The 26504-nt window shown below is 43.5% G+C and overlaps 5 protein-coding genes, 1 non-coding gene and 1 pseudogene across 7 annotated transcripts; 2 read left to right on the top strand and 5 right to left on the bottom strand.

Annotated features, from left to right (window-relative positions):
• Positions 1–182: 182 nt before the first annotated feature.
• On the bottom strand, positions 183–911 carry LOC116187901 (sufE-like protein 1, chloroplastic/mitochondrial). Its single transcript, XM_031516909.1, has one exon. It carries the CDS (start codon positions 793–795, stop codon positions 481–483), a length of 315 nt encoding a protein of 104 aa, XP_031372769.1. The 5' UTR covers positions 796–911; the 3' UTR covers positions 183–480.
• A 55-nt stretch (positions 912–966) lies between these two features.
• TRNAF-GAA lies at positions 967–1039 on the bottom strand. The gene has a single exon. It is a non-coding gene; the product is annotated as a tRNA-Phe (tRNA).
• Positions 1040–2005: 966 nt separating this feature from the next.
• LOC116187898 (pentatricopeptide repeat-containing protein At4g33170-like) lies at positions 2006–4047 on the top strand. Its single transcript, XM_031516905.1, has one exon. The coding sequence runs from the start codon at positions 2116–2118 to the stop codon at positions 3961–3963; it is 1848 nt and encodes a 615-aa protein (XP_031372765.1). The 5' UTR covers positions 2006–2115; the 3' UTR covers positions 3964–4047.
• A 117-nt stretch (positions 4048–4164) lies between these two features.
• Positions 4165–8418, bottom strand: LOC116187897 (dolichyl-diphosphooligosaccharide--protein glycosyltransferase subunit STT3B). The gene is made up of 6 exons (XM_031516904.1): positions 7288–8418; positions 6233–6769; positions 5386–5840; positions 5136–5258; positions 4936–4995; positions 4165–4631 (listed from the first exon to the last, which is right to left on the bottom strand). Exons 1-6 carry the CDS (start codon positions 8212–8214, stop codon positions 4502–4504), a joined length of 2232 nt encoding a protein of 743 aa, XP_031372764.1. The 5' UTR covers positions 8215–8418; the 3' UTR covers positions 4165–4501.
• A 3143-nt stretch (positions 8419–11561) lies between these two features.
• Positions 11562–13967, top strand: LOC116187899. 2 transcript variants are annotated; one of them, XM_031516906.1, is made up of 3 exons: positions 11562–12959; positions 13524–13603; positions 13705–13967. In XM_031516906.1, the coding sequence occupies exons 1-2, from the start codon at positions 11731–11733 to the stop codon at positions 13555–13557; spliced, it is 1263 nt and encodes a 420-aa protein (XP_031372766.1). In that variant the 5' UTR covers positions 11562–11730; the 3' UTR covers positions 13558–13603; positions 13705–13967. The 2 variants fall into 2 exon arrangements, with proteins under 2 accessions (XP_031372766.1, XP_031372768.1); XM_031516908.1 differs by having other exon boundaries at positions 13702–13967.
• A 638-nt stretch (positions 13968–14605) lies between these two features.
• On the bottom strand, positions 14606–20140 carry LOC116188883 (annotated as a pseudogene).
• LOC116187896 (probable metal-nicotianamine transporter YSL7) lies at positions 20140–25989 on the bottom strand. Its single transcript, XM_031516903.1, has 6 exons — positions 25285–25989; positions 22435–22598; positions 22180–22277; positions 21946–22083; positions 21609–21798; positions 20140–21485 (listed from the first exon to the last, which is right to left on the bottom strand). Exons 1-6 carry the CDS (start codon positions 25700–25702, stop codon positions 20379–20381), a joined length of 2115 nt encoding a protein of 704 aa, XP_031372763.1. The 5' UTR covers positions 25703–25989; the 3' UTR covers positions 20140–20378.
• Positions 25990–26504: the final 515 nt, after the last annotated feature.

Here is a 26504-nt window from a genome sequence, read left to right as displayed (position 1 = left end):
TGGAAATGGTGATATTTTTTTTGCACATACAACGCGTGTAGAAGCCCCAGTCGCAAGGTTTTATCATATTGATCACTCAAATCCATGAGGACTTGTCGAAGCAGTTGGACTCGTGATTTTCGCAGATATCAGAACTAAGAACGCACAGGTTACCATATCATCCCATCAGTTTGCAACAAACGTGGTTCAACCCTGGGATGCAGGCGTTTTCTTTAGAAATCTATCGAACGCCGGCCACCCGGTCAATGTGGAAGCACCCAAAATCGACGAATTATCACAATTTGACCAGAAAAAAAAAGACCCTAAATGCGTCATTGAATTTCAGAGCAGAATTCAATAGTACAATAAGCGGTAACATTAATCAAATTCCATTCAGGCAATTGATCGAACAGGTGACGTGATGAGCTGCTGCACTATCCACGGAACAGAGAATCTGACTCATCGATCAGCTGAATTTGCAGGATAATACCTAAGAATTTCTCACTTCTTGGCGATTTCCTGCGGGGTCTTGGCGACGATGGAGAGGGCGTGGAGGCCGGACTGCAGCTCATCGGTGAGGGCGTCGTAGACCATGCGGTGGCGATTCACCAGGGTCTTGCCGTCGAACTTGGCGGAGACGACCTTGACGTTGAAGTGGGTCTCGCCGGCGGAGCCGCTGGCTCGGACGGCGGCGTGGCCGGCGTGCTGGTGGGAGACGTCGTCGATCTCGAGGAGGCTGGCCTCGAGGGCGGACTGGAGCTTGGACTTGATCCTCTGGGCACGGGATAGCATCGCATTGGCCGCCCTTGAGCCCATTAAGACGGCCGTCCTCTCTCGTCTGCGGCGGAGCTGGACAGATCGTATAGAGAGCTCAGCTTAGCTCATCCCATTGACAAAAGGGGAAGGGCGTGAATTTTTTTTAATCAATTAAAAAAAATGGAAAGGCCAAGTAATTTAAAAAAAAAAAAAAGTTTAAAGGGGGAAAAATGCGGTGAGCGTGGATCGAACACGCGACCTTCAGATCTTCAGTCTGACGCTCTCCCAACTGAGCTATCCCCGCTTTTTGTTAAATCTTCACAATATAATATACCAAGAAACTAAAAAATATCATCATTCGCATTATATATTTGATGAAAAACATATATTACTTGGTTCATAGTTAAATTCTACTTCAATTTAATACAATCATTATAAACCATCTGAAAATTTTGACAATTCGATATCCTTATTAAAAATACAGCATGATGTATTATTCAGCCGATCCTTATTATGTCATTATATTGATGCATTTTATACATAATATTGTTGGCTTATTTAAGTTCCATAAATAACAGTCCATACTTAGATACTTTGTAAATCGGCCTATAAGATTGAATTAAGAACAATTATATTATATTATAATTTTATATTATTATTATTATTATTGTTACTACTTACTTCATGGTTAAGTAATAACTATATTTATATTAATTTATTAGTATTTTTTAAAAAAATAAAAGAGAAACTCTATAGTATAAAAGATGAACGTATTCTCCGTGAGAATTTCTGAAATATTTTCAGTTTATATATATATATATATATATATATAGACAGAGAAAGATGAAGCCGTGATAAACTGATTACTATTGATTGATAAACTACATCAGTTCCTACAATGAGGAAAACACAAATTTGAATCATGAATAATTTAAATGCTCAATATCTAAAATTACAAGAGTAATGTCTCTCATTTTTTTTTTAACTTCATATAATATAATGTCATTATGTCATTGCCATTTTCATGTATTTTTGTTTAGTCAGCTCAGTACGAATGGGGGTGTAAACTATTCGGGTGGGTCGGATTTCAGATTTTATTTTTGGGTTATGAGTTTTTTTTTTATAATTGGGTATTTTGGACGCGAAGCCCAACCAAGAACTAAATTGAAATTTTTTTTAGGGAAAAAAAAACAGCTATTCGGTCTGATTTTTTTTTCAGGTCGAGTTTATTGAATAAACACCATAAATAATGAAAATAAAATAAATATTGGCAAACCAACTTTCAGTGGGCACTGCCACTGAGTTTTGATTGAACCTCGAAAGTCCGATATAAATGGAGATTTCATTTGAATATAATTGGCGGGAAGGAAACTCCAATACATGCTCTCCTGTCGTGTCCGGCCCGCCTGCTGGTCGGCCCGCCGCGCGGTCGGGACTCGCCACCGTCCTCCAGAGGACCGCCTCAGACACTTCCACTTCGCCGCAGCAGCCTCTCAACGTCTGGACCCAGCCACAGACGACGAGTCCTCCACCATCGTTTTGCTTCGCAGATGCATCGAGACCTCAGACCTCCGCCGGGGAAGAGCAGCCCACGGCCGCCTACTCACCTCTGGGTTTCTCCGCCGCCCCTTCCCGCTCTTCCTGACCAACCAAATCCTCAACATGTACATCAAGTGCGGGGATTCGGAGAGCGCCGTGGCCCTGTTCGACGAAATGCCCCACAGAAATGTCGTCTCGTGGTCCGCCCTCATTGCGGGCTTCGCCCAGTCGGGACGGGCTGAGGAAGCGGTGTTCTTGTTCGCCCGTATGCTCCGGGAGAGCTCTGTCATGCCGAACGAGTTCACCCTCGTGAGCGCCCTGCACGCTTGCTCCTTGGTGGAGCACGGCTCTAGTTCATTAGCTTATCAGATTTATGGGTACGTCATTCGGGTAGGTTTCGAGACGAACGTCTTCCTGGTGAATGCGTTCTTGACAGGTTTGATCCGGAAAGGTAGGTTGCCGGAGGCTGTGGAGGTTTTCGATAAGTGCAAGGAGAGGGATGTTGTGTCCTGGAACACCATTATGAGTGGCTACCTACAGCACTCCTATTCGGGAATCCCGGGTTTCTGGGGCCGGATGATTCACGAGGGAGTGAAGCCCGATAACTTCACTTTCGCTAATATGCTCACAGGATTGGCCGCCCTTTTAGATCTAGATATGGGGCTCCAAGTTCACGCACAACTCGTCAAGTGTGGCCATGGGTGCGAGATCTGTGTCGGGAACTCTTTGGTCGACATGTACTTGAAGAATCGGAGATTGGAGGAAGCCTTTCGGGCTTTCGACGAAATGCTGGCGAGGGATGTGCTCTCGTGGACACAGATGGCTTCTGGGTGCTTGCAGTGTGGAGAGCCTGGCAAGGCCATCGAGCTCGTTGCAGAAATGAAGGTGATGGGCATCAGGCCGAACAAGTTCACCCTCACAGCGGCCCTGAATGCTTGTGCAAACATAGCTTCCTTGGAGGAAGGCAAGAAGGCTCATGGCATGAGAATCAAACTCGGGCATGACATAGATGTCTGCGTGGACAACGCGTTGATCGACATGTACGTAAAATGTGGGTCCATGGACAGTGCTTGGGGGGTGTTCCGCTCGATAAGAGATCAGACAGTCGTCACATGGACAACGATGATCATGGGATGTGCACAAAATGGTCAAGCCCGAGAAGCTCTGAATCTATTCGATGACATGAGAAGGGAAGGAGTGGACCCAAATGAGGTCACACTCGTTTGCGTCCTCTACGCATGCAGCCAAGGTGGATTCGTTGAGGAAGGGTGGAACTACTTCTCCTCAATGACCGAAACCTTCGGGATCTGCCCTATAGAGGATCATTATGTGTGCGTGGTGAGCCTTCTAGGACGAGCTGGTAGAATAAAGGAAGCCGAGGAGTTGATATTGGGGATGCCATTCAAGCCCGGGCTCCTCATCTGGCAAACCCTGCTCGGGGCATGTTTGGTTCAAGGGGATAGGGAGACAGCTAAGCGAGCGGCCGAGAATGCACTAGAATTGGACGGAAACGATCCGTCAACTTATGTCCTGTTATCGAACATGTTTGCCGGTTCGAGCGACTGGTATGGTGTGGGAATGCTTAGGCAGCTGATGGAAACAAGGGAAGTGAAGAAAGTTCCCGGGTCCAGTTGGATTGGGCTTGAGAACGGTGGATTGAGGTTATCTGTCCAAGAGGCATCGCTTTAGATTAAACAATTATGAACAGCTATCGATGTTCTGAGCTCGTCCGAGAAATCGGTTTTGATCATCTTATTCCGAATCACTTAAATAGGTAGGTCAGCTGTCAATTTTATGCATTCTCACGATTCGATCAGTTCGATCTTTCAGAGTAAGAGGAGACAGACACAAAAAGCAACTAGTTAGAGATCTATTTTATCACAATAGAGAGATTGAGCATCCTAGAAAGCTTTACTCAGCGAGTACGGAATAATTAACAAGCCTCAAAAATTCGAACATCTGCTACAAAATCTTTCTGAGCAACTCAAATTATCCAAAACATGAAAGAGCCAGACTACGAAGAAGAGATACGATCCATGGAAGGTTGCAGTGTCAGCCCAATCTCAATCTAGCACTATACTCAAAAGACAAAGACCTATATAATTATTACTTGCGCCTCTCCTTTGTCCTTTGCTTTCAAATAGTTTCCCATCTACGATCACTTTACTCCATAAAAGCAGAAGGAATGACGACCAAAGAGAGACCGACTGAGGAGAGTATGGAGCTCTCACCACCTGTTTTTAGGTGGTTTCACTTTGTAAATACGGACTATCCAGTTAGATGTTGTAAACGCTTCCTCCAGGTATTCGAGCTTTATGTCTTTGTTCCCTATTTCAACCCCCCTTGCACGATCATACCTGCATTAAGAAGTACATAATTACGCCAAAATGACAAAACTGCACAAGGAAAAGACGGAATTTGGGAACACAGATCCCCTCTCTCTCCTGTCGGATCACACAAAATAATGCTTTTAGCTATCGAAAAGGCACTTAAAATATCTGGCCTGTCAAGGCCGTCCCACAAAAATGCCAAAGTCAAAAGTACTATCAAATATGAACAATCCCCTCAATGAAAAAAATTAATTTCCCTGTCAACTTCTAAGCCGGCTGATTATCAACTTTGTCTTATGCAGGAGATGTAAAGGAAGGATATTGAACATACCCAGGAGGTTTGCCATATTCTGTTGTCAGCTCCCCAAATCGGTAGTAAGATAACTTGTACCTAGACAAGAAAAATAAGAATAAAGAATCACCTTTACTACCTAAACAACTAAATGATTAACAGATGTGTAATATCGATAGCAGCAATTCATCAGGTATGGGATGGTGATATACAATATATAAGAGGGTGTGGGAACTTACATGAGACAGTTTAACATCTTGGGAGCTGCACCTTTGTCAACACGATACTCACCATTAACAAGGTAGTCCGGTTCCTTGATCACAGGAAAAATTCCCCCACCAATCCTCACCATCCATAGAAATCTGGAGCAAGATAGAATGAGGTCATTTAAGTACAGATGAAAGCTGATGTGCTACAAGCAACAAAAAGAAATACAGAATGGTAGGTTAAGATGGACGCGGGAAAGTAAAATAAGATTCAAACTCTTACTTGTTAATGTCATCGGAAGAATAACCAGTGACACCACCGAAAACAACCAATACATAGTCCACATCAAGTGATCTCATTATCTCATATGCTTCATCCTCATAAGATGACATGGCACGTCCGACAGTAGCAATATGAGTATTGTTCCATGTGTTATTATCAACAATCACAGTTCTGTTTCCCATGGCAGTTATCTGGTACCCATAGTCCCACCATGACATCACCTTAGCATCGGGAGGAGTATTCTGCCGAAGCCAAAAGTAAGCCTCGCGATAATCATCAAAGATGACCCTGTTCCCATGTGCACCTCTAGCAGCCAAAACAATCGAGGGAGAGGAGTATGCCTCAGAAGTGACCCATGTACAGTGGATGGCATACCTACTCAGAAGGTAAAAGGCACCAAATAGCAATGCTATTGCACCGTTCTTACTGATGGGCTGGGATTGATCGAGTGAACCCTGCACAAGAGAAACTGTATATTCAGAATCACAAATTTGGGACTTCACATTAACAAACTGACTTCACACTTCCTGGTGGCTGGCGCGGCTCTAACTCTAGAAGTGGAATATTGTAACTAATTTCTCTAAGATAAACTATCACATATTGACCAATTATTCAACGGTCAAATTACACATCCAGATACACAATAAGCACTCATTGGGAAGTACGAGCTTTCTTTGAGTTAAGAAAAAATTATGTTTAACGCAATTACTTAAAGTAAATTAACAAGCTTCCCAGAACAACGTATGCCAACAGATTTGCAAGTTAAAGTAGCAAAAGCTACTGCATCAGTCTATCAAGTATGACAACAGCGACACGAAAGGAACAAAAATATCTACATAAATCTCACCTTAGAAGATGCCTTCCCACTGGATCCTCCTCTGCTAGAGCCAGTTTGGGCAACCTTGGGCTTTGCCCTTAACACTTGAGTTAAGTTCTTGATGGTTGCAGAAACAGCAATAGCGCTTATCAAGCAGACGGCGGGAGTAGCAACGAGAATCAGACGAACCATAACACCAGCAAAATACATGCTTGTGAGACCATACATGACTATGAATATTGTGGCATCAGAGAGCCGCTTAAAGCAGAAATAGAGACCAGCTGGGAAGAGCAAAAGCAGAATATGAAAGTCAAACATGAATGATGACCATGCTGTTGGCTGATGCTCTGAGACAGAGGCAATGATAGGGATATGGTCTTTTGCGTAGGTCGGATCGAGCAGAGAGTAAAAACGGCCTGTCCATGGAGAGATATACCCAGATGCTGTCCCAACTCCGATAGCAATAGCACCTACAACAACTGCTGTGGATACAGTAATCCTCAAGAAAGCTTGGAACAATCTTGTGTCATTCAGCTGGTGCTTAACCCAATCAAGGAAGTAAAACACCTGCAGAGATGGATCCACTAGGTAAATTATATACTCATCTTGTGATGGAAGTGCCTTATGAACAAAAAAAATGCAAAAGCTGTAGATAGTGCAAGTGGAACGATGTACAACACAACAACGAATGATGTCATTGACTAGAATTTTGATGCGCATCTCAAAAGTAAGATTTTCTTTTCCCCTAGTAAATGCATAATATGTTCATATTTTATATGCAGAGATTAACTCGAGCAGTAGAAAGAAAGAGATCATTCTCATCCAAATATGAGGAGCCTTCCTAATCTAACCCCAAAAGAACACTGTACAAGATGCATTTAATATATACTGTCAACTACAATTCTTGACATCAATTCAATGCGTTTCTTAACATCTAAATTGGACTTCCCAAATTTCATCCAATCAAAATTCATCTGCTGACTGATTTGCGTAAGTTAAAATTCCATTTCGTCGTTTCAAGGCATGCCAAATAATCTAATTAACAGAATACCACCAAACTGCAGCTACAAGCAAAGGGTTGCGACCTGCAACAAGAAGAAAACACCCATCGCAGCCATATGCTCCCCGGACTGTACATGCTGAAACCCAACAAACCGAATTTGCATAGCAAGCAGCATTCCCAGCACATACATACAGTTGTACGCCACATACAGTCTCATCGAGTACCTCCCAGTGATCAACAGCACCAACACATAAAGAGGGATCAGGTTGATAATAAACACATATCCACCCCAAGCGGACACCATGTAGAAGTACCCGAATGCCGAGGCCAAAGACCATGCGAGCGAACCCGTATTAACAGCCTTAACAAACAGGTAAAATGTGAACAGGAGGGCAAAAATCGCGACACCCTCGTTATCATAAGACCCCGCGACTGATCGCGATATATAACCCGGGCAGATAGCAATAAGTGCTGCAGCAACGAGTCCCGCCCCGGTGTCCCAAATTTCCTTCCCGAAGAAATACGCGACCAGGGTAGTGTTAGACGCGAAGAACGGAGCAGTCAAGACGCAGACTTCGCGAATGTGGACAGCGAATCGGAGGACATTCATGGTCCAGTAAATCAATGCGGCGGTGACCATGAGGCCAGGGTAGAGAGTGCCGCCAATGATCCGTCCGAGCGGGTACCAGCTCTCGCTATCGAACCAGTTCCAGAACTCGTAGAACCCCTTCTGGGTGAGGAACAGCGTGGTCCGGTAATTGAAGTAGGGATCAAACTCGTGGATCATGGACTCGTAGCGGAGGACGCTGAAGAGGCGGGTGATGAAGGCGAGTACGTAGACGAGGCATAGGATGGTGACGCGGATGAGGAGCTCCTGCTGCTTGGTCTTGAGCTTGAGGGATCGGATCGAGAAGTGTTGGGAGAGCAGATCTGTGGGCTTGGAGGTCGCCTGCATGGTGGGGCTGCCGGATTTGGAGCCGGCGTTGACCTGATTGGGCTTCTCCACCATTTTCGCGGGACGACGGGAAGACTCCGGGAAATGCAGGGCCCGCGAAGCTGCTAGTTTTCCATTGAGAGTGGGATCGAGTGGTTGCTTCGATTGGGGTTTTGGAGCAGTGAAGAGTGACTGTTGAGAGAGAGAGAGAGAGAGAGAGAGAGAGGAACCAAAAACCCTACCGTCCGAAAGGAGAAGCAGTGAGGTTGCAGTGACTGTGAGAAGGTTCGGTCACGGAGAAGGTTAGGGGTACCACGGGACCGTCCCGTTCACGGGATCTTTATACCCCATTTTATGAAAATTACGTCTTGATCCCCTAACATTTGGATGCGATTCATTTTAATCCAATGTTTTTATTTTTTATCGATGGAAATAGGAGGCCAAAGCCCGGAAGCAAAACACACAGTCGGGATATCGTAGCCCCAGTGATATTGTTGAAGAAGAATGCTCTTAACTTAACCTATGGCCAATTATGAAAGTAAGAAATCGACGGTCAGCATCGGCACTGGAAAGATAGCCAGAACAATATTGCTGAAGAGAAATGCTCTTAACTTAGTTTACGACCACTTGTGAAAATTTTTTATCAGTACAAATATGTACGATAAGAAGACTTCCAACCAATCCTACCATTGGGAACTCCTGCTTATGACAACAAAGTCGGACTTCAAATCCCAGTTCATGTGTGGCGATGCAGCTTGGAAATATGATCGGGTTTAGTACGAAGAATGAGATAACTCCCTCTTGAGATGTACGCATTACGTGCCAGATGCATTCCATCCGAAGTAAAAATTCAGGATGTTTTTCTTTGTAAAAAAAAATGACCGTTAGAAGGGAATGAACCGGAACGGATTCGAGAAGCAACCCTCCCCAGGCTGCAGCTGTAATTATATGAGACCTCTCTGCTCAAAACACATCGAGCATGGAAGCTCCAATCTTAGCAGGAGATTCCACCACTTTGACCCCAGCTTCTCCGAGGGTCTTGACTGTCCGCTGGAGCAGATACAGTGCCCTTCTTTGGATCAGGACTGGGTTCGGGAACTGCCTCATCCTGTGGAAACCGGGAAAGCAAAAGACCATCAGTCACGTCTAAGACAGAAAAGGATCAATGAAAAGCTCCACATAGTCATATCCTTATCATCTTGGTTGAAAAGAAACATTGCCTCACTCTCTTCCGATTCTTCCATGGAATCCGCAGCTTTAAGTCTTTTCACACGCCTGCAGTATTTGGCAACAGTTGCTTAAACCACGGGTGTCCACCATTTGAGGCCACTAAGGCAGACACTTATTGTTTTTTCTTTCGAAATATGGTGGTACAGCTTCAGTACTTTATCAAACTATCAGACAATTGCAAATCTGAAGGATCATAACGCAGCCCTTGCAGGTAAGTCTCAGTAGCTAAGTTATATTCCTCCATGTGAAACAGGAGATCGCCTTTTCTCCTATACCCCATGGAGGACTTTGGTTCGAGCTCGATACACTTCTCCGCATCTTTCATTGCCTCCGAGAATTCCCCCAGTTTCATATAGCATGCAGCCCTGCTGCTGTATGCCTGCACAGCAAACGCTTGTCTTGGCATTTTCCCTGGGGAGTTGGCTGCAAAACATTAATGGATTATCTAATTGCCCGAAAAACGGAATCGAACCATCATTACTTCAGTCTCCCTTGAGTTGATTGTCAGCCTCTCTGTGCAATGATACAGCAAAATCTGCAAATATAACTGCTCCTCTGCATCTGCCTCATCAGCTCACCATTTATGGCAGGACAAAAGCTTAATTAGAGATAACGAATTCCTCAACTTTATTTGCTTATTTAATCAGCAAGTAACCAAGCATATGATGGAAATGGAAAATGGAAAGGCCCATTTTGTTTGAGCCAGAGATACGCTTACGATCAACATCTACTAATATGTTCGAATACTCAACAGGCATTATTAGCTCCAACTCCTTTGCTTGTCTTGAAGCTTCATGCAATGCGTCCAGCAACTCAGGATATCAACTTTCCAAAAGTGACTTCCTCAATGATTCTAGAGCAGCTTAATAGGCACATTTGATTTTAGAGTTAGGTCAGTTTCCACACCGGTTGATTCTTCTTCGGCCATAGATCCTGATGCTGAAACCTCTTTTTTCATTTCATCAAGATTTTAAATCTCTAAGGTTTTCTGCATTCTGTAAGGAGCAGCGATTCAATAACATAAAGATAAATAACAGAAATACAAATCATAGTAGGCCTAGCATGCCCTTATTGTAAACAACTCGAAACTAACCATTATGTGATCTTTACATATCGAATTCGGTGCATGATAAATTTCCAATTTGAACTCAAGGGGGAGTTTTTCCTCTAACTATTCCTCTTGAAGCTGAAAATTGTAGGGCCGTTTTTGTTTTGCAACTAAACCTCAGACGAACATGACATGAACATTAAGGTCCAGGGAACAGCCATAGACATTCTGCTCAGTACGTGCAGAAAAATAGCTATCCAATAGGTACATGCCGGCCAGTACATCAACCTAGTGTCACAATGACTGAAGATCCTTGTTATAATTCTAGCAAACACAATTCATGTAAAGCCCATCCTGATTTTTGAGTTGAGTTGAGTTTTGGTTTTAAAAATCAAACACAACCTAGGGTGTTTTTATTATATATTTTCGTAACAGCGCCAGCAGAAGAGCATCGGCGGTTGTCTCCGATGAATCAATCCTCTTTCAACAGTTAATCGATCCAATTTTCTCTTGTACATTCAATTCACTGTTCGTTCCCGGGGCTTAACAGAGGAAGGAAGGTTGGTGAATTTCAAGCTTCTTCTACTAGAGAAGAGAGGCAGGCACGCAGGCAGCTTCAGAACGCATCTTTTTTTCATTGTCATCCCTCTATGAACAGGTAATTTTTCTTTGCCTGCCATCGTTTTTTAGCTTAGCATTCTGCCAATAAAACCCTAAAATCTAATGGGATGGCTTTGTTTTCCCTATTTATTGATGGGTGAGGGATTGTTTAACGTCTAATAATTAAGGAGAGGATAACGGGGTTGAGGAGAGGAGAGGGGTAGGAGACATTGAGGCAGGGAATTGTGGTATTCAATTGGTTTCATCCTGATTGATTAATTGATTGATTTTGCCGCTATTGTTCTGTTGCTTGCTGCGGTTTCATCGGGTACCTGTCGAATATATACCACGAACTTTCGAGCAATTGCATACATCCTTACATTCGTGCACTAAATGAACTTATATATCTCTCCAAGTACTACTACTCTGTTCGCTTTGGTGTTTAATTCGAGCTCTCTATGTATATGCCCCTTTGCTCTCGCTCCATGTACTGTCGGATCGAGTCGGGAGGATGTTTGTGTCGATCCATCCAATTGTTTGCAAGAGGGAGCTTCTTCCATATCTATGGTGGCGCCTGCCTTATTGATGTATATAATGCATGCATGGCGATGGCGTCGTCTTCTACACGTACACACACACACACATATATCCTCTAATTGCTTTGCTGCTACCTATCTATAAATTACAGAGGTGGTTCACGAGAGGCAGGAGCAATGATACCTGAGCAACAGGATCCTTCGTCATGTGATAAGAGCGAGACGGTGGTATACGTCGTCTACTTTCACGGGGAGCTTCGTGTCCCCATCAACCCTTGCCACAGCGATATCGACGACGACCAGGTCCCGGATACAATGTCTATCTACACAATTCATGCTTTACATGTAGAAGATGACAGCAGCCATTCTCATCGCCCCTTGCCACCGCCAGTACTCACTCTCCGGCCCCATGATCTCCCTCAACTAATGGGTTTCGGTTGCTTGGGCTCCTCAATCTACATGATCGGAGGCAGGTGGGATGTTCCTTCTTCAAATAGAGGTCCCTCTCTTGACGTGTATATCCTCGACACACACCGTCTCCCGTCCACTGAATATCCCCCAGGAAACCGAAACTCCCTTGCCTATCTGAGGAAAGGGCCAAAGCTCAATGCCCCCAAAATTCTCCCCATTGTCATTGCTCTCCTTGGGAAGCTTTACGTGCTCCCAGAGTCATTCGATCCTTCATATAACAAGGAACACCATCCCGGAGCATGCATTGAAGTTCTCGACCCAGACTCGAATGAGTGGGCTGCCCTCCCCGAACCCATACTTGATCCTCACGACTTTTCTACACCACACGATTACAATGTACAGTCCTTCGATGTTGTGGAAAGTTGCATTGTATTGACGCTTGTACGCGGTCTGGTCTATGTGCTGGATGGCAATCATCCATTTGAAGGGTGGAAGAAGAGCTCGAGGCTTGACTGGTTACCGGTGCTTCACGCAAATTGGAGAACTGGTGGGTCCGAGGTTGTGGATGGTCTGTGGTATCCTTGGTTTGGTTTCCCATCCTATCACCATGGGGCGTCCTATCTGGTCGCCTATGATCTTGCACAGGAGAAGGGAGAAGCGGAAATTATTCCGGTTCGCCGTCCAAGACACGGAAAAGGTATCCGGAAAATCTATTCCGGGCAGCGCAGGGTGATGGATTGCGGTGGTGGGAAGGCAGCGATTTTCTCCGGCGGGCCTAGTAAATGGGTTGATCTAACAACATATGGCTATGGAAACCTCCGCTTCAACTTGGATGTCGTTCGTTTAGAGAAGAAAATCACCGCTGGCAAGAGCAGGAAGAGAAAGCTTGGCAATCTAAAGGCTTATTCCTCTATCAATTGTGTCCCTCTTAGATCATTCAGCTACGACTTCGGGGACGTTGGCCGAGGTGGATACCTATGCGCTTGTTTTGCCATGTGAGTCTACGCCCTTCCTTAATTTTACCCCTTTTGAACTTTATATTGTATATTAGCAGCGAAAAAGATTTTCTATGTCTTCCCATTTTGGTTGTTCACAGCGCCGAGACTAGAGAATGTTTCTTTGCGTTCCTTAGTTTTCTGCTGGGGAGTTCTTCTGGGAAAGACCCGTATATTTAAATAAGTAAGAGCTTAACGGACGTGGTGCCTCGTCGACTGTTTAATTTTTCTTTCTCCAATCGGCAGGGAAGGCCTGATAACTTGTTCGCATATGTACACAGATATATATATATATATATTTTTTATATATTTGTTTTTGCGCGTGCGCGCTAGTGTCTGTTGTTACCTAAGGATATTGTGGAAACAACTGTTTTTTGGCTCACCAGTTTGAATTTCGCGTTATATATATAGCTATGTTGAGCGTTTCTACTAATTGGTTTTGCTCGGAAAAAAAAAGGGGGGGCCGATTCGTGGCATGAGCTTATATATACTCCTGTTAGGTGTAGCAATACATCTGCATATATTTGGCTTTCCTTTAATCTGTGTTTTCTCTGTCCGGATCAGTAATGAAATGTCGAGGAATCACCGGGGCAACTGACCCTTGAGGCCGTGACTCTAGGAGAGGATGAGAGTTCGGGGTCAAGGTATTATGTATGTTTACTCACAGCAGATGTGATTGTTCAATTGTCACCAGATGATTATGCCCTCGCCTTGCTTATGCTGATGATTCTTACTGAAATAGCAGGTCCGCTTTGCTGATCAGTCACTCACTCAGGCATTGGTCTCGGTTACAGGTCGATTTAGCCGAGCAGTCGGGAGGGAAGACTGAAGAGGGTTGCTCCGAGTTTTCATTTCATGCTTTCTTAAATATTTATAGGTTCTTTCAATAGTGAAACATTGGCAAACTATATTTATGTTGAAACTCGCATGCACATAGTTTTTACCTTTTATTTAGTAGTTGGACTAACTAAGAAAAAGGCTCTGATCGACTGTCCGACCGTATCTTAATTTTTCTGCGAACCTCTAATTGATCTCTGTCTATATATCTCGGTGGGAAGTACAACCCGTAATTCAAACGGATGGCAGAAATTTTTCCCATTTATGATAAGCCAACCATAAGAGAAACCAAAACAGGGAATTTTTTTGGAAAAAAAGACAAAAACCCCATTGTGGTTTGGAGTTGGGATAAATCGGCGACCCCGAATCGACCAAGGACCCCGGCGACCTCGATGGAGTGGTTGTGGTCGCCGATTGGCGGCTCGGACCCCGAATCGATCGGGGACCTCCGAGTCGGAGTCCCCAGTCGATTCGGGGTCGGGGACGCCAATCAGCAATCTCGACACCTCCACCGAGGTCGCCGGTGACCAAGGTGGAGGGGTCGGGATCGCCGATTGGCGGCCTCAACTCCGATTCCCTTTCGAATTTCTTTGTTAGATTAAAATGAAACAAAATGGAAAGTTTAGGATAGGAATGATAAAAGAAAAAGATTTATAACCAAAATGATTAAAAGTTTAAAGATTGAGGACTGAAAATAAAAAAAAATTAATGTCGTAACCCCTTATGTCTGACGGAGTAAATCACATGGAGCTAATTGTCTCAAATAAAAGAACATGGTGCGATAAATCCTAAATCATAAGGGGGAGTTTTTATCTTTTTCTCATAGTAGTACCTCCAGCGTGAGCCATTCACGGTCCAGGTGGAGCGGTTAGACAAGCAATGAATGCAACAATAGGTTTCTCAGTCTTACTTTCCTGTTCCATCGATCAACAAAGAGGAACGATTCCGACATGAGTACAAGAGCAAGAATGAAAATCAGTAGCATTTGATTTCGACTCTCGCCTCTTCTCGTCGATCAGCAGAGGGTCACGTAAATCAGAAACCAATTACACTCTTTATATTTTTATCAATTGGAAAAGGTTAATGTAAAAATAATTAAATTTCTTGTCAACCTAAAATTTTAGTTTCTTAGTATGAAAAAATCGGGGAATTGTCTAGGAGGGACCAGATTGAATCCGGAAACAGTATCAGCCTGATTGATCAGTAGAATCTAAGTAAAAGAACTGTAGGCTGATGTAATTGGAGAAATCTTCTGATTAACCAACCCAACATTTTATGCCACCGAGGTACCAAGATTTGCTTATGCCAAATTAACTTTCTTACCTCAATCAATGCAGCAGCATCCTCTTCGGCAGTACCCCCAATTTCTCCAATCAAGACTATCCCTGAAACAGGCGAGTTGTGATAAGCACATCATCAACTTAGTCACAACTATATCTGGTCAAGGGGCAGTAATGATCAATTGCACAACCGAAAGAGAATTGTAGGAATGAAATTTTGCATCACTAAGATGCATTATCTTTCTTTTCATTCAAAAGTAAACAAAATCACTTCACCAGCAAAGTGAGAGAGAATGAGCCGTTATGACAGTAGTTAATGAGCCATCAAGAAAGTTCATTGACTAATTAACCAGAAAACCAAGCACCAAACTTTCCTGAAATTACTTGCTTCAGTAATAACAGTAACAATAACTTGCATGTTCTTTACAAGTAAACCACAGGAAATCAGGAGTCCTTTCAAATTCTAAAGCTAACCAAGAACTTAAAATTAACCCGGGAAGAACATATCTCATTGTCTCTGCGAGTGATTTAATACTGATTAGCAGAACGTCGGTTTCAAATGCATCTACCTTCTGTTTGAGGATCAGCGAGAAATCTCTCCACACAATCGACAAAGTTTGTCCCGTTGAAAGGGTCCTCGCCTATACCTACATAGGTAGATTGCCCAAGACCAACAGCAGTTGTTCGGAAAACCCGCAAAAAGAATTAAACTCCCAAACATGAAAAAGCTGTGATTTTCATTGCTTCAAGCTTTAGATACGATCCTAGCCTGAAAACAACCAAAGGAACAGAAACTGCTTTTGCGAGAGTTTCTCCAGCTCCTCAACTCCCAGCAGCACTAGAATAATTTTCTCTTCTCAGATTTCAGATACTACACTTCCCCTGCCCCCCACCAAACCGGACAACAACCCCACTCTTTTGCTGATACTTTAATGTAGAAGTGAATTAGAAAGTGGACATAAAAATAAAATTGAAAAAAAAACTAATATTCATGTGAAGAATGGTTACCGCTTCATAAGTCACGGTCCCTGATTGAGAAACAATTCCAACCTTCCAGGTTAATGAATGTACCCAGGCATAATTCCAATTTTACATTCTCCAATGAGGCGTGTTTTTTATGCTTGTTGAGGGCAGCCTTGATTTTTACCTGAAATGTTTTGAGTAGAAGACTTTAGAATAGTTCTTTGAAGGAAACTACTAACCTTCCAACGTTCAAAGGACACAGCAACCGATCAATCAAGAGCAGCATGACTTTATATTACAAATTACATCTTACAGTACTAGCCAAAAAAAATGATGTCAGAAATCATTTATCAGCTGATCTTTACTCAATATCGAATTTTCAAATTAAATTAAACACTAACCTAACAGACATTATGATATTACGAAAGCCTGAGTAGAGATGGCTATGAATCCGTAAGGATCCTTATCTCTTTTAATCTCCACATATAATGGCTCTCAAAAACTGCCAGAAAGAGAAATTAAAGTTCCTTTAGATAAGTAAAGATAAAGCCTAATTGAATATTAGAAGAAAAACACAACTCTTTCTGAAAAATCCCAGATAACATACAGATGTTGACACATCCTATGCAAATGACTATTGGATGTGAGGTATAGAGTCCATCATACCATATCATGCTGAGGGATTTCCTCTGTAATACACACAACAAGATCCAGTTCAGCTTCCAAAGCCTCCATAATAGCAGCAGCAGCAAATGGATGTGGAACACAAATGACTGAGGCATTAGCCTTGGTTTCAGCTTTCGCTTCAGGAAGTCCCAAGTGTTCAGTTCCACCTTTCTTTGGCGTTACACCGCCGACCTGGCTCAACAAAATAACTTCAAAAATTTCCACAAAGTATCCCTTTTAGCAAACATTTAGACTGTTGTGACTGATATACGATAGCAGAAGACAATATGAACGAAAAAAGCAAAAGAGACACACGGAATTGATTACCCAGTTCGTCAGTAATTCTGACTACGTCTGGGGGCGCCGTCAAGCCAGATGTATCACTATTTTTTTTGAGTTAGGGTTACAAGAAATATAAACTACTGTTTATAAAGGGAACAAACCCTATTGGATCGCCAATCTCGATCCGGATTCACAGTACTTCAGGCTCTATAAACTCAACATAGACATTAACATGCCAAAGAGATAGTTCATGCAATCACCAAGATAATATAAGAAATCTTCTCTTCCAAACTAATACCATCAGGACAAATAGATTATAAGAGAATAAAGCATCAGGTAACACATTACACGAGATGGAAAATATAGCAGATTACCCAGCATATTCTATGTGGCCCTTCTAAACATCTAAAACGAGACAATAAAGTTTAAAATTTTATGGATCTGTTTGACAATTGAGCTCAAACGTGCTCAAGCTGTAAGTGACCTGCAATATTACAACTGATCTGTACACCATTAACAATACCATTGTGCTAACGTATCACCAAAAATCATAAAGTTAAGAACCGCAGTTAGCTGCATGTCGACGGTTCCCAGACTAACCCAACTAACCAACATGGTGCAGAGTCTGCAGACTACCTCTACATATCCTAATCATGGTTGTCAGAATCGTGATTCGAATCGTAGAATCGTACGATTCTACGATTCAAGAGGGGGTCTCCGATTCCGATTCAACGGAATGAATTAGGATGGTGCAATCGGGCCTGAATCGCGTGTTTAATCGCTAAATCGCAGAATCGGCCCAATTCCGCGATTTTGGATTCAGGCTCGAGTCGGCCCGAATATGGGCCCAGAAGTGGGCCGAAGCCCGGGCCCAGAAGCCCTCTTTTTTTTCTTCACCCCCGCCCCCGCCCTTTCTTCCTTCTTCCCAGTTGGGTTTTCAGTTAACTCTAATTTCTTCCATCGTTGATCCTTCTAATCCGAGCTTGTCATTCGACCATTGCCCCTAAATCTTCGAGTTTCAACGAGTTCTGCCCTAAATCTTTCGTCCACCGGCTATCGCGAGCTTCCATCCACCGGCTTCTCCCGTTCTCCGAGCTTCCATCCACCTGCTATCGATTTTGTATCTGTGGTCTATACTCTGTAGACTCTCTACAAAATCATATGAGCTTTGATTCCCTTTATGTTTGCGTGATTTTTCTGTTCAAATGCGATTCTCCAGTTTAATTTTTCGATTTCTATCGATTGCTCGGATCTTCTCCCGATCTATACAGGTCTGTCCTTGGACTGTTCTGCAGTCAATTATGACTTTTCCGTGTTCTCCGTTGGAATGGATGGCCATTGACGGATTGAGTACTTTGAAAGATGAGTTCAATTAAAGGGTGTGTCTGCTAATAATCTGATATGTTGTCTGTTCAACTTTCAGGGAGAAGCCTTAGTCACAACCTCTGCTCTAATCCCCTCTGTATATAATATCTCATCAGCAAATAAAACTTTGTTTCCGGCAAGCCAGCCATAGGAGCTGTGCATTCTAAGGTTGAAGAAGACAAGGCCCTGCAACTGTGTCAGTCATCAAGCAAGCCCTCGAAGGTCGATGCTCCCTCGCAGAAGCTCACGTCGCGTATATGCATATCCTCATGAAGCTTTGCCCAGCATGCATGGATGCACAAATTTAATTATTGTAGTCCCAGCTGCGTGAAGCTTTGTTGTATAGCTATACACTATAGAACTGTCTATGTCTAAATTATGATTTGGACCTTGAATTTCGATAATTTATAACGATATTTTGCGTTTATATAACTTATTATTAATTTGTTGGTCTGTGGTCTTTATTTGAATGAACAATGAATGATTTTTTTTTGCTTAGGAAAATATGCTACACACACGCATATATATATATATATATATATATATTATTTTTTTAATTACAGGTAGAATCTCACGATTCACGATTCGAATCGCGATTCACGATTCGAATCGCGATTCACGATTCTACGACCCTCGACCGATTCTAGGTAGAATCGCGATTCTGACAACTCTGATCCTAATAACTTCAGATGCCGTCGACCTCTTGAATAGTTCCAACACGTGTCTGTGGTGCTAACAAATAGTCACGAGAACCATCGACAAACCTCATTCGCCAGATCATTCACCAAAATATGTCTCAAAATGTCGGCAATGACTATTCTTACTCACAAACACGAATTCACTGCACCGCTACGGACCTAATATCACTCGGAACCTCTAAGGCTAAACAGGACCAAGCAGCTCACACTTTTATGCGGAAAGTCATCAGTTGATCCTTCTGCCACTCGACAAACAACACTTGCAAGAATTTCAAGTCAAATCAGCGGTTGGGAGGTCCAATATAATGCCGCCGGACGGGGATCACTCCTTCAACCAGCCACCAACCATGCTACGCATCTAAAGTTCAAGCCAATTAATAAGGATCAACAGCGACGGCTACTGCTATCATTCTAACAAGCGCCCCTATGAAACTTCAGAGCTTGATGTACTGCAAGTATCCATTCCCATCCGCCCAGGCAATGCATGAAGAAGCTAGTACACACCAATGATCTATCGTGCCAATCTGAGCTCCACACCGCATAACACACGCAAAGAAAGATGGAGAGGGAGGGAGAAGGTACGATTTTGGTGCCTTTCTCGATGGCTTGCTCGGCGTGGAAGGTGCCATTCTGTCCGATGATCCCTTGGCAGACGACGCGAGTGTTCTTGTCCACGAACACCGCTGACTGAGCCGCAGCCGCAGCGCCGTATTGCCGAGTCTGGGCGGCAACCTGAACAGAGAAGAAGGCTTCTCCTCCGCCACAATTGAGCCGATCAACTTCGCCGCGGCCTGCCGAGGCATATCTCTCTCTCTCTCTCTCTCTCTCCCTCCCCCCCCCCCCCCCCCCCCCCCCCCCCCCCCCCCCCCCCCCCAATATAAGACGTGAACGGAGACTTTTCAAAGTGCCGGAGGAGCTGGAGCTGCGCCTGTTTCCGGCGGACTCCTCTTTCACGTGTTAGACCCAATCAGAATAGTAGGACTCTTCACAAGGCGGCTGGGGCCCTGAGGCTCACTGCAGCCTCGAAGACTTCACAACGAGCAGTTGAAACGACTGATTGCATCCACACAATAAGGATCATCAGGATCATTGAAGCCAAACATGCTCGTTGATTTCATTTCTCCATTGCAAAAGCTTTACCGCTACATGATCCATCACAGGGTTTGATATGGTTGCTGCAATATTGCATTCGGAAACTATTACACATGAAAAGGAAGAAACCGGAGATCGGGAACAGACGCGAAACTATTTTACAGGTCGATTGGCGATATTGTATGAAACTTTTGCTACGTTCCTTCTACATACAGAGAATTCGGACCAAGTGTCTTTCAAGATCCAAGGAATTTATCGACTTTAGCATTAGTCGACCTCGACAGGAACTTCATGCAGATCGGTGGCTTTACTCCAGCAAGGGCGAGTATCGAGCTAGGCAGGGTCCATATGCCGTCCCCACAGATCAAACCCGAAGCCACTGCAGGACCAAAAGCATCAGCCTTTGCCTTGTTCACCTTCTCCCATATGAACAGGATCAGGCTTCCAACGCACATGTCAATGGCAAAGTATGATCCTATATAGAATGGGATAGCCATTGCCATTGGGACCGGGATGAACCGGCCCCACCTCTTTGGTACGGCGTCCTTGATGATGTTAACCACGATGGCTGCTGCAAAGAACCCACAGCAGAGCTGAAGGCAATGCTTGGGAAGGGAAGAAAAACCTTCCGTTCCCAGAGCAGCCATGCCCCGGTAGACAGTCGCAAAGGGAACCGCATATGTGCTCCCAGGTTGCCCGAGATCATCGAAGGCATTGTAGAAGAGCCAGAACACGCATGGGGAGATCACACAGCCCATTGCTGTGCCAATCACCTGGCTCACGAACATGGATCGGGGCGAGGCCAGGGTCAGGTACCCGGTCTTAAAGTCCTGGGTTAGGTCCGAGGCCGTGGATACTATGTTCATCATCACTCCACAGGCAGCCAAGCCTGCGATGACTCCACCATGCGAGGCACCAGCCCAAGCTCCAATCACGAAGATGGCTAGCTTCCCATAGGTTGATGCGAGGGACCAGTCAGTGAGACCGCACCCGTAGGCATTGCAGAAGCCCAGGGTCGGAGCAAAGACGTATATGACCAAAATGTAGTACCACTTCAACGGGGGAAACAAGTGGGGGAGGGTGATGATGGAAATGATGGCAATTGTGGCGTAGCCAGCTATAGCAAACCAGTTTGGAATCCGATCCTTGAGGAACATCTGCGTCCGGCGCTGGTCATCGAAAGAAGCCTCATTGGCCTCAGGAGAGGAACCATTCGCGATCGGAAGAGCAACGCCTACATCTCGGTCCCGAAGTTGGTAGTACAAGCCTGACAGGGTTCGGCTCAACACCTTGAAGAAGTTGTATAGGCCGTCACCGAGAATCAAGGAAATGGCCAAAAACACCTGAGACATAGTATGCATAAGGAAACCTAAAAATGTTTGAAGCGAATCAAAAGTAGAAGCATTCATCAAGGACACAAAACGCTTGCACGATGTCTCATCCTTTTCCGGAAAGTCTGTTCTTACCTTATAGCCTTGAAGGCCATGCATGCTAGTCAAGGGAAGATCCGCATGGTACCAATCGCCTCTCTTCTTCTCGATCAGAGGCCACAAGAGACCCCAAGACAGTATTCCCCCGAGAAGGACCGATATGTTTATTATGTAAGGGCAGATCATCCCGACTCCAACATAAGTCGCAGAGAAATCAAAGTAGAACCTTCACAATAGCCAAGAACGGGATCAGGAAATAATTAATATTCAGAGAAGTACCACTTATCCAAATATATGTATGTATATATATCTATATATATAGAAAAATAGCACAGCCCAAACTAAGGTCGCACAAATGGTTGAAATGGATTACATGTTCTCATAGGCTTGGAGCCCAAGAGAAGGGAAGTTTATGAATCCACAATGATCTGGATCAGCCGTGTAGAACCACTGGAAAAAGCCCCACAAGAAGCTGAAAGAAAAGAACTTGCCCAATTCGCGTACTTGTTTCCTTCAAGTGAAAAAGAAGCAAGATGCCGATGAGTATTTAGACTGTTTGCAGACTAATTAGAGTCTCTTTTGACTTGCTAAAATGGATTTTACTTACTTGGCAAGTTTGGCTCCTTCGGGTGTGTGGAAACTGTTGATCAGATGAGCAGTTGCAGTACCACTTGGATAGGTCAATTTGAAATCGATAATCATAATCTAATCAAAGAAAACATTGCCTCCATCAGTAACACGAGCAAAGAAAATTCACCATAAGAGGGAGTTCTCGATGAATATAAGTCAGACTATTCCGTTTCCAGTTAAAAGCCAATATTGACAGAATTTCGATGTGTGAAATTGCAGATAGTATCATTACCTTCCTAAGAGGCACCACTGCAAAGAGTCCGAGGAAACTGACGACAAAGAGGAAGCCAATCATCCATGCAAGCGACGGGTCTTTGATGTCAGTCGCGTCCTGGGTATCTGATGTTTGTTGGGCAATTCGTTTGCTCATCCCGAACAAGTAACTCCCAAAACCTCCTGTTCATATGACAAGTAAACAGCACAGAAGTTTCAGGCAGAGACTACTTACCCAATAAGCTAATGCCGAACTAATCAATGCTTTTACTTAAGATTTAATCTAGTTATGATCAAAGTCTGGAGCACATTCATGTCCAGACCAGTAAAGAAACTGAACGCTCATTGAGAGAGGTCCAACCCATCTCTTCTGCATGCCAATCCGCCGAATAAAAAATGTTAAAGTGTTCATTCACGATCAACTTGATTTTTCTTGATTTTCACAAGATCCATTAAACCATATATCAAAACAATCACATCGAGGCCTGAATGATGTATGCTCTACTTCTTTATCATGTCAGTAATCAGTCATGCATGAATCTTCGGCGTCGAAGATGTAATCTTGATGCAAGCTTGCAATTAATCAATGGAGCACTGAATCATGTGGCTCATCACTGATGAGCGGAAGGCACGACGTGTTTGAGTTAAGGACCCAAAAAATGAGCAGATCTTTTCACAAGCTTATCAACGATGCAACCTTGAAAGAGAACCCATCCTACCTCCAACCACCAAATCGTCCAAAATCAATGGCTTCCTTATTTGGTTCTCCTAGTTCAATAATCAATTCTCTTGTGGGTTCCTCAAAAGTTGAATCTAGATTCACTTCAGTTGAATCAGAAACCTCAGAGTTGCTTTGAACCAATTGTAATCAAGGTAGACGTAGATCCAACGATTGAAATGCGTCAGGAGAACATATGGAAATGGCTTTGCTATTCAAATCAAACAGTAAAAGGCTCTCGACAACCACATAGACATTTAGTGCAAGAAAAGAAAAATATGCAATACCAACATGGGTTGATTCAAGCGGTTTGATGCTCCACTTAAGTAAGGTCTTGGGTTTGAGTCCTTGTGAATGCAAAAACTCTATATTGGGAGAGGTTTATCCCTTAATAGGCCAACCCGACTCAATTGGATTAATCAGACTCTAATTAAACTTCCGAATACCAGGTTGAATCCAGAAAAAAAAAATGCAAATGCCCACTATCATTCAATGATTGAGAAGACGTTATCATATCATTTGACTTGATTCAGAAGATCCCCACTAACAGGAACTTTTAAGACTTTAGTGCAAAGATAAGAGTGAAATCATTGTTTCTCTCCACAATGGCATTGGACTTGATCTAGAAGATCCCCACTAACGGGAACTTTAAGAATAAAGATGAGATCAGATAAGGAACGCATGGTGTTTTTGATAACATGAGCCATAACATAACAATTCAAGAAGCTGTCGTAGTCCAGGCAGCTGTCTACCCCCCACTACAATGGCAGGCAGGGTACTAAAAATGGAAACAAAACTCAAATTTTGATCTCGAAAGTTCCCATATCTTGATAGTTCCAAAGCACAAAAAGTTCCACTTTTTCTTTTTAAAGCAAGAATTACGCCCCCGCAACTTAATCGAGTGAAAAAGGGACGAAGCCGAACTATAAAAGAGTTAATACAAAGACGAGGAACGAAGGGCCCAACAGTGCCTTCTAACAATAAATGATCTAATCTGTTCGGAATTGAAAGGAAAATTTTGCAACTCAAAAGGAAACTATGCGGCCAAGGAAACCTTATCAAAAAACTTTAAAAAAGAGAGAAAAAATACATAATACGGTGACGCACGCTATCAATTAAGTGGTTGTGAGGTTCGATTCTTTCGAGAGAACTATTAATATCTTTTTATTAGTTATTAATTTTTATTTCATTATATTATGTTCATAATTCTCCTTTGTAAACTAAAAAAAAAAATTAGAAAGGAAAAGAAATGAAAAAATTAAAATTAAAATGTGGATTCCATCCCCATTCAACCGCTGGACCATCGCGGCACTTGAGTAAGGGATGGACCGCCTCACAACCCGACAACCCCAAAGAACGGGGCAAGCGTGCGTACGAGTTTGGCCCACGTACCACATTCAGCATTTTGACTATAGAAAAGCACCACCTTGAACTCGGCCATGAGATGATACCCACAACTCGACGACATAGATGACCGATAAAATCATAAGATACACCCATGACCTCCACACCGAACACGGGTCCATACCGTGTCATGTGCCGAATTACATGATGCATGGTCCATTGAGGTGTGAATTCCTCGTTGATTTGAGTGAATTGGACATGGTATGGATTATGAAAAAACCTTATAATATATTTGATTTTAAAATTAAATAAAGTTGAATTTTGATTTTAATTGGATTGTAATGATTGTGCCGTTGAATTATGAAAAAAAAAAGTGTGAAAAAATAATAAATAATTGAAAAAAAATAATTATGACGTTGAATTAAAAAAAATAATGAATAGTTAAGAGAATTTAATATTAAAAATTAAATTAAATAGTCAAAAAATTAAAGAAAATAAAAAAAAAGTAATAATTATGTTGTATAGTGAGTGAAATTAAATTTAAGAGTTAAAATTATAAAAATATGATTGTAAAACCAAACGGAGCGTTACAGAATCTTGCGATGGGGGCTTGGGACGGCCCAGCCGGGGATCATAGGGGCTCCCTATGGAGTGTTATACTACACTATGATTCCTCTTATAGACAAAATTAATTTAATTACTTTTTCTAGTAATAATCGATCCGTTTTAATTAAAATTTTGAAAGAGAACAAAGGGAAAGCAGACGGAAAAGTTAACGGAGAGAGAACGAGGAAGGAAGTTAGTTACCGCTGAAGGCGATGCCGGAGGAGGCGACGACGCAGGTCTGGATGACGGTGTTCTCCTGGCGGGTGAAGGGGAGGCGGAGGAGGCCGGCGCTGTCGAGGAGCTTCGTCCACGTCTTGATGAAGAAGAAGCCGAGCAGCCCCGCCGAGACGTTCAGCGACGGTATGATCCCCGTCGTCAGGTTCAGCTTCATCACTATGAAGCAGAACAACACGCTCAGCACGAAGCTCATCCCGAACGCCCTCCACGTCAGCTGGTCCCTCCACGACGGCACCGGCTGCCCCTCGAAGATCCTCTCCACCGAAAGCTTCATGTTCTCCTCCGCCTCCTCCGACGGCGGCGATAGAGCCCTCTCCTCCTTCTCCCGCATCCTCTGCCTCACCTCGTGCTCCTCAACTCCCTTACCGTTCGACTGGTCCATTCTCCACCGAACTGGGGATTTGCTTGGCGTGGTTTGAGAGGAATTTCCGCAGGGGACAGTGATTAAAATCTCAGTGTAGATGGGGGGTTTCTTATACGTTGGTAACAATGGAGGAGGAAGAAGAAGATGTAGACGGCAAGATTAGAGATTACTGAATGTGAGAGAGAATGACTGGGAGGAGTCAGCTCTTTCTTTCCGCCATGGACTCGTCTTCTTCTGCAACCTCGAACTTTCAGATTCACACACACTCTGAAGAGAGAGAGCGATCTGCTTCGTACTGCTCGGTGGGATCTTTTCGGTTTTATCGAAGCCAGACAATGAGAAGGGGAAGATGTCACTGTCAGTCCCCAAACTTTTATAGCTCTGCACTTTACTCCCCAAGCTTCCGCAATTTAAAAATCATAAAGTGCATATCCGATATTTGGTGGCGATGAGATTGGGATTGGGTTTGGGATATTCTTGGATAAAAGTATTATGGAGCTAATCCAAGAGTAGGGTGGGTTAAGGATGGACGGGGATATAATTATTTAAGAAAAGACGAAAGCGCTCCTAGCTTTCTGTCAAATTTTTAAATGATGATATTGAATAATTTTTTTCCATTCTACCGTGAAAAAGCAAGAGGGGCGGTGGGCGTCATAAAGACCATCGGCGACCTCGATCGAGGCTTTGGTGGCCGAAATCGTGCCACCGCAGTCCCGATCTATTGATTTTCTTTTGAAGAGAAAGAGGGACGATTTGTGGCGGTGATGGCCGATGCTAGTCACCATCGCCCAGACGAGGTCACCATGCCAACAACTGGCAA

This window comes from Punica granatum, chromosome 8 (assembly GCF_007655135.1).
Source record: "Punica granatum isolate Tunisia-2019 chromosome 8, ASM765513v2, whole genome shotgun sequence".
NCBI lineage: Eukaryota > Viridiplantae > Streptophyta > Magnoliopsida > Myrtales > Lythraceae > Punica > Punica granatum.
Note: the sequence above shows the minus strand (reverse complement) of the source record. Positions and strands in the feature narration are given on the sequence as shown.